Source organism: Papaver somniferum, chromosome 7 (assembly GCF_003573695.1).
Source record: "Papaver somniferum cultivar HN1 chromosome 7, ASM357369v1, whole genome shotgun sequence".
In the NCBI taxonomy this organism is placed as follows: Eukaryota; Viridiplantae; Streptophyta; class Magnoliopsida; order Ranunculales; family Papaveraceae; genus Papaver; species Papaver somniferum.
Genome location: NC_039364.1, coordinates 241,041,831 through 241,049,002, shown reverse-complemented (window position 1 = coordinate 241,049,002; position 7,172 = coordinate 241,041,831). Strand labels below are relative to the sequence as shown.

Genomic DNA, 7,172 nt, shown 5'->3' with positions numbered 1-7,172 from the left:
TATCAACTTATTTAGATGCCATCATAAAGCCGAAGCTAAATGCATTCATCAAGGAGTTTATAAAGATACAAGATAACCCCTATAATATTCCACAACCGCACTCCCCCACAAAGATTTGGCAATTAAGAACAAGTTCAATTAAGAACTCTCCCCCATAAAATGTCATTCCCGAAAGAACAACAAAGGCGACCTTACTTTCACAAGAAAAGAATGATTTCTTTTGACATAAGCAAATCACATGAAAACATGAATTTGAATCCAAATTGTTCAATTGAATTAACTACTAGAGAATCCATGATTAATCCAATCATGCACAAAAGTTACAAGTCTGAAATCCCGGTGAATGTCTTCCAAGACTGTACCTTCAAAATAAAATAAGTACTCAAAAACAAGTAATGTGACTATGTCAAACCAAGGCCCAAGAAAGACAGAGTTAACAAAAATGTCACCCTTAATACAAAATGATAAGGGAGAGAGATAAAGACAAATTGAACCGGCATGTCGTTTAACAACGTGCTCTCTTATTGGTGCAAGCTGGACAGTTGAATTGCTTGATATGTTCAGCCCTAGATTGGGTTATATTTTCCGTGAAAAATTTTCTCGCTAATGCCACAGAAAGCAGATCAATCCATAAGAAACCTATTTTGAGACAGATCAAATTATTTTGAGGCATACTCAAAGTTCGGATGACAACCTGTGTTTTTGCGTAGGTTCGGCTGGTAACTTTTCAGCCAAACTTACATAAATGTATGCCTCAAAACAGGTTTCATCCATAAACCCCTTACAACGTATCCAACCCAACCACAATTCTACAATCATTTGTATGCAAAAAAGATTTCCCATCTTAAAAGTTAGGTTCACCACCCGCAGTAAAACTAAACTAAAAATTTGAGAATTAAGCCCAATGGGTTTTGGCACATAGTATTATTAAAACAACCAAGGCGTAAACATGATAAAACTATGGGGTTGTAATTGTAATTTGGAAAGAGGTCTTTTCACATTCTTCACATTTTAAGGGTTTGGGTTTTTATTTGAGCAACAAATACAATGCAGCTCAGATTGCAAATCGGGGGTTTAGGTTCTGCTCAAGAAGATAAAATTGATTCATTTTGCAATCAATCCAGCATCAGAGGAGGTTGATTAGGGGTACTTATTACTGAGTTCATAGCGGTTGGTTTCAATTTTCCATCTGTTAAGGTTTTGAACTACACATTCAATATGCTTGAGTTACCGGAAGTACTTCTAGGTCTTCCATTTCCACATTCTCAAAGGTACCATTCTTTTCTTTCATCTTTTAAGTTCAGGGTTTCAACTACAAAGAATTATTCTCTGCAAAAATGGAATTTATCTAGGGTTTTGAGCAACAAATTTTTGGGGATCTTTATTAAGTTTACTTTTATATTTTGTTAATGAATGGAAGAAACAAGGAATTCACCATATTCTAATGGGGAAGATAGAATCAGTAGGTTACCTAATGGACTAATTCACCACATTTTCTCTTCCATTGATACAAAATATGCTGTTCAGACTAGTGTTCTATCCAAAAGATGGATTCATATTTGGAAATCTCTGCCGTTTCTGAATTTCGATAGGCGTTCATTCTCAGAAGACGAAGAACATGATGAGAAGTTTGTATATTTTGTGGATATGGTGTTCATTCTTCGTGATTTTAACTATGATATTCATAGATTTGATCTTACATGGTTCAACATTAGATATGTTGAAATAATGAAAAAACATGTGGGTAGATGGATGGTCCATGCTGTTAGGCATAATGTTCAAGAAATTACCATACTAAACTGTAAAGATCATTCGGCATATGAGATTCCTCATCAAATCCTAAATTGCAACTCACTGAGGGAGTTGACAATGCAAGTGTATGGTCGTGCCGAATTTGCAGATTTCAGTCTACCAAGTTCAATTAGTTTACCTCAGCTTAAAGTACTTCAATTGGCCGGATTATCAATCTCTAATGTAGAATCATCTAAATGGCTCTTTTCAAGTTGTCCAGTTCTTGAAATGCTAGTCATAAGTGAATGTGATATACAAACTGATAATCCAAGGAATTTGATTGTGGATTCTCTCAGCCTTAAAAAGTTTGGATATACTCATCGTAATTTATATATTTTGCCGCAAAATGATACTGCGGCAAACATTATTAATTTATCTGCTCCAAATCTGGAAGAGTTCACTTTCAGATCATTGTTGGCATACGACTGTTCTCTAGAAAACTCTTCTCCACTTTCCAAAGTAGAATTTGACATGACACTCAAAGTAATAGAAGAAGATGAGAATGCAGAAGCATATTTGAAACTGCCTTCGGAGGAAAAAGAAGTATATGCTAAACGTATGATGAAATTTCTAGGAGCAGTTTATATGGCGAAACAATTGTCATTATCACCTGGATTCCTTGAGGTATGGGCGCTTCCTCTCTTCCGTGAATTAAACATCTTAACGTATTTGCGAATTGGTTTGAGCATCCTGAGTTTCATTACTTTTAAAAGGTTTCTAGCTTTTTTTATGATGCTTCTTGGTCATCAAGATGATTGTGCTTTTTGTTTTATTTTCACTCAAGTCTAGGATAAGGAGGAAGGATTGAAATTGAAAGTTTTATTAGTTCAAATTTGTAGAGATGAGATTATTATATTAGTTTACTAGTATTCTATTTTAAAAATAATTATCATGTTCTCTTAAGTAATTTCAATTTACTATTTTTGGCGAGATTTTAGCGTTATTGAAGAAATTCTCTTCTGTTTCTTTAGGTTCTGTCAGAAGCTCCTGACTTGTTAGACTCCCAGCAACCCCGCTTATGTAATCTAAAGTTAGTGAATTTTGAAATGTGGTCTACAAGAGGTCGCTTGCGGGCTATCGCTTACTTACTCAAGATATCTCCTAATATTAATGCTATATACCTTTAATTGAAGGAGGTAACATTTAACCAAGCTCTTCGTTTTTTTAGTTTGGTGTGCAATGTCGTTTTAACAAATTTAATACATCATCTATCTCATTCGACAACAATTGATTTTGTGCAACATCTTTGGAACATCTGAGGTGTTTCTTATTTTGTGCTAATACGCGTTGTCACTAATTAAGAGCCTTATCTATTGTTGTGATTGTTTGGACATAGTCAAATTTAGCGGACGTTGGAGATGATTGGGAAGTAGGATTGTCGTCGCAGGGAATGTTATCCCACCTCGAGTATGTGGTTATTAAAGAAGTCGAAGGATGTGATGCTGAGCTCAAAATTCTGATTTTTCTGTTGAAAAATGCAAAGGTTTTGAAGATTGTTGTTCTATGCTTTCGTTTTAGTATTGGCTCGCAAGTGACACAAGTTGAGCGATTTCTGGATAAGCTAAGATTAGTTCCCAGAGCTTCTTCAAGCATCCAAGTGTTGTTTAAACTTGGAGGGAGACATTTTAAGCTTTAAACTTGCAATCAAAGAAGTCTGATGTCTCAAACTAACGGATACTTCATACTTGTACACTAGATCAAGCAGCAAGAAAATACCGTGGAAGCCTAAGCATTTGGGCATTTTGATGTTTGTTCTTTCTGTTTTGCTTTTGTTTCAGGCGATATGTCGTTTTCTGTGAAATTGAACTTTCTATTAGGGACTTTGTTTAACGCTAATTAAAATTCATATCAGTGCTGATTGTATGAAAGAATCCACGACAAAGACTATTTTATGCTCTCAAAGTTAAGAACAGATTACTCACCAACATTAAGTTGTTGGCCTGGTAAAGCTGGAGTACTGCTGTTGTTGAAATTACACGAGAAAGGTAATCACGATATTTATGGTGTATATAACTTTCTCTTTCGTTAATTGACACCTCTTTCCGATTCGAGTACCTAATGCCAACATCTGGACGTACCCTTGAATCAAATTTTACCGTGTGTTTCTTAGAAGGATGAGGACAAAATGGGGGCACCGTAGTGCTCCTACTGTTTGATTCTAGGCGGAAAGGAAAAGTTAGGCCCTGTTTGGTACAGTTTTGAAAAACAGTTTTCAAAAATAGTTTTCCACTGTTTTAAAAACATACCCTTTTTTCCTTGTTTTCATTTTCTAAAAATTGTTTGGTAAACTGTTTTTGAAAACAAGGAAAACCAACTAAATCGGATCAAATGTAAAGATTCGTCTAAGAGATAGTGATATTAGCCATGACTCACTTGCAGTCATTCTCCATCTCTTACTTTGTTCTGAAAAGAAGAAAAGAATAAAGAAAAGAAAAAAAGAGAAAACACAGAAAACAATAATTTGTTGTTTTCATTTTTTTGTTTTTAAAAACAGAAAACAGATAGAAAACATTTTCTGAAAATGTCCTTACCAAACGCGTTTTTTCCTATTTTCTGTTTTCTCTGTTTTTAAAAACAGAAAACTGTTTTTGAAAACTATACCAAACAAGACCTTAATTTTCGAATATCGAGTATTCGCTAGGATATCATGAAAATTTCCTACTGGAGTTGCATTTCACTACACATTCGATGGATTGGGACAAAATGGGGTATTGATGCTTTTGGATCATAAATATTGAGACACTTACAATTGTAGCTTAGGATATTACCACTCTTCATGAAGGCTAATGGTTGTCTTGCGGGAAGACTAAACTGTGTAGTCCAACCCAATGGCTGGTATGTTTCCTCATTCTCTGTTATGCCATAATTATCATTGTTGTTGTTTTTATAATCAAAAAAATGTTATGTCTCCTTTTCTCGAATCATAATATCCCACAAAATACAAAAAAAGCCCACCTAAAACACCTATGTGGATAGAAAAACTATCAGGTAATGGAAGCTGTTCACCAAAGTTTTAATCAGCCAAATCCAAGACCACAACACCTCTTCTATTGCACCCCCGATAAAGAGCTCCATTCAAAAGACACCAGGTTCGTTGTAAAAACTGTAAACACTAATATCAAACTTTCCAACATTTCTCGATCCCTTGCCACTACCAAGTGTGTATACCATGGCCTCTACACAGATGGATTTCTTACCCAATGCGACAACTTTGTACTCATTGGTATAAGGAAGGTAACCAAATCCGCTTGACCAATAACTATACTGACCGGAACTTGAGTTGCAGGAAATCCTACAACCACACCCATGATGAAATACTCAGAATCCTTTAACTGAAATTAGAACAAGTACAAAGAAGGTATGAGAAAACCCTAACTTGGAAAACAAATAACTTCCTCTCTTCTAAATATCTTATCTCAGCTCACCAGAAAGGTCTCTCCCTCTTACAATGGCTTCTTGTTTCTTTTATAGGAGTTTACATAGTGGGGGACAGCTAATAGAGTCCCTATTTTCGGATCTGGAGTGCGTCAATGTCACTTGGATATTATCATTGTCGCACGGATTCTTTACTGCCGCGTTGATCTTCATACTCTTGTTGTGTCTTAGTGACGCGTTCGTATTCGCTTGCTACTTAAAGGAATCAGTTCGCATGACTCATGGGTGTGCATATTTTGCACCCACAATTTGCCTCTTCTCGTACTGTTCTTTTGGGAGAAAAGAGCGGTATGAGAAACCTTAGTTTTTTATTTCGCCGCACTGACTCATCTTTTCGTATTCTTTTCGACCGGGAATTTCAGCTTAACCGTCTACACGTGTTGACTTTTCCCCCTTTCAACCGGCACGTTCTGATTTTATTAACTGGGGAAAGGAGAGAGATTCTTTCTTTTATTTCTTTTCCTTTTTTCTCTTTGAATTTCCTTCATCCTCATCCTCTTGAAACCTTCGTTCTTCATCTTTTCGGAAGTTTTTCCAGTATTGATCTTCTTTGGGATTTATGGATTCTCATCAAAGGTTAGCTTACTCTACCATTATTGTGGTCTTGTTTTTCTCTCTTTCAAATTTTCAACGCAATTGTTGTTCTGCTACTATTCTTCATATTTGTTTTTTTTCATATTCCCATATAGGTGTTGTTGCAGAAAAAGTTCCCCAACCGGTAGTCTCCGTATTAAAGTTTCAAACCCTAACTTTTCTTCGAGCTCTAAGGATGATGAATCTCGCAAGAGGAAGCCTTCGCATGATAAGTTAGTAAGAAATACTTTCTTTTTAAAGTTAGAACAATATTTTTTCCTTTGTTTCTTATATGTGTTTTTCTTCGAAGGGTACTCAGGGTGAAGTTAATTGCGAGAACAAAAAAGTTAAGAGATTTCGTCGTGCTCCTACAATCAACATTTCCCCTTGTCTTGCCAGAGCTCAGCTATAAACTTCGTCCTCAACAACAGGTCTCTTCTGATGAAGATGTTAATACTTCTGTTGAGGATACTTCCTATCGTGCTACTGTGAACGTTTCCGCGTCTTTGATAGATACCACCCTTCATGATGATTCTATTAACACTCATTTGAAGGACGTTGTTTCCTCAGCTTCTTTGAATACCTATGCGTCCTCGAAAGAAACTACCGCTTCTGAGAATGCCCCATTGATAAAACATAATACTTCTGAAAATACAAGTGCATTAGTGGAAGATACCACTTATTTTGTCTCGAAGGATATAGTTGCCGCCTCCTCTAAGGGTGTTGTTATCACTACTCCTTCTCTTTCCATGATCACTTTTTCCTCTTTGGAGGCCACTTCTGCCGGTAAAGGCGTCTTTGAAGGAGTCGATTATGCAACCAAATATTCATTGGATATTATTAATGCCGCTCGTTCATCCATTAGTGATCCTTCTCAAGCTCGCATTTGTGACGTTATTGCCAAGTTATTATGTGATTCTCCTCCGAATAAGTCAACAAGGAGCGAAATTTCTCACAACTGGATCCAAGCGTTAATCTCTCTTTTGAACTTTTGGTAAGTGTTCTTTAATTATCACTTTTCAACTCATGCTACTTTACTGCGTTCTTATGTCTGCTGATATTTCTACCTTAGGAATCTCGTCGTCGCTTAGTCCAAACTGAAGGATTCTCTGAGTCCAGTAATACCATCCAAGAGATTTCCCAACAAAATGCTAAGTTAAAGGGAGATATTCTCGCTGAATCTTTTGTGTCCGAGAATCTTCGTAACAAGAATCAAGAACTCATAGGTATGTTTTCCTTTTTTAGTAGTGGTTTTTGAATTTAACCGCACTTGTGTATATATTTTGAATTTCTTCGCGCATATGTAAAGACTTAATCTAGAAACGTGTCATGTAGATATTTAATTATCAACACTCTGCTGAGCATGCCCGTGC

At 36.1% G+C, this 7,172-nt stretch overlaps 1 protein-coding gene across 1 annotated transcript; it reads left to right on the top strand.

The window, feature by feature from the left end:
• The first annotated feature begins 997 nt into the window (after positions 1–997).
• On the top strand, positions 998–3,693 carry LOC113299987 (F-box/LRR-repeat protein At3g26922-like). Its single transcript, XM_026549121.1, has 3 exons — positions 998–2,415; positions 2,763–2,927; positions 3,128–3,693. Exons 1-2 carry the CDS (start codon positions 1,414–1,416, stop codon positions 2,916–2,918), a joined length of 1,158 nt encoding a protein of 385 aa, XP_026404906.1. The 5' UTR covers positions 998–1,413; the 3' UTR covers positions 2,919–2,927; positions 3,128–3,693.
• The last annotated feature ends 3,479 nt before the right edge of the window (positions 3,694–7,172 follow it).

Coding starts and splice junctions, on each gene's coding strand:
- LOC113299987 (XM_026549121.1), top strand. CDS start 1,414: ATGGAAGAAACAAGGAATTCACCATATTCTAATGGGGAAGATAGAATC. Junction 2,416..2,762: donor TATCACCTGGATTCCTTGAG/GTATGGGCGCTT, acceptor CTGTTTCTTTAG/GTTCTGTCAGAAGCTCCTGA.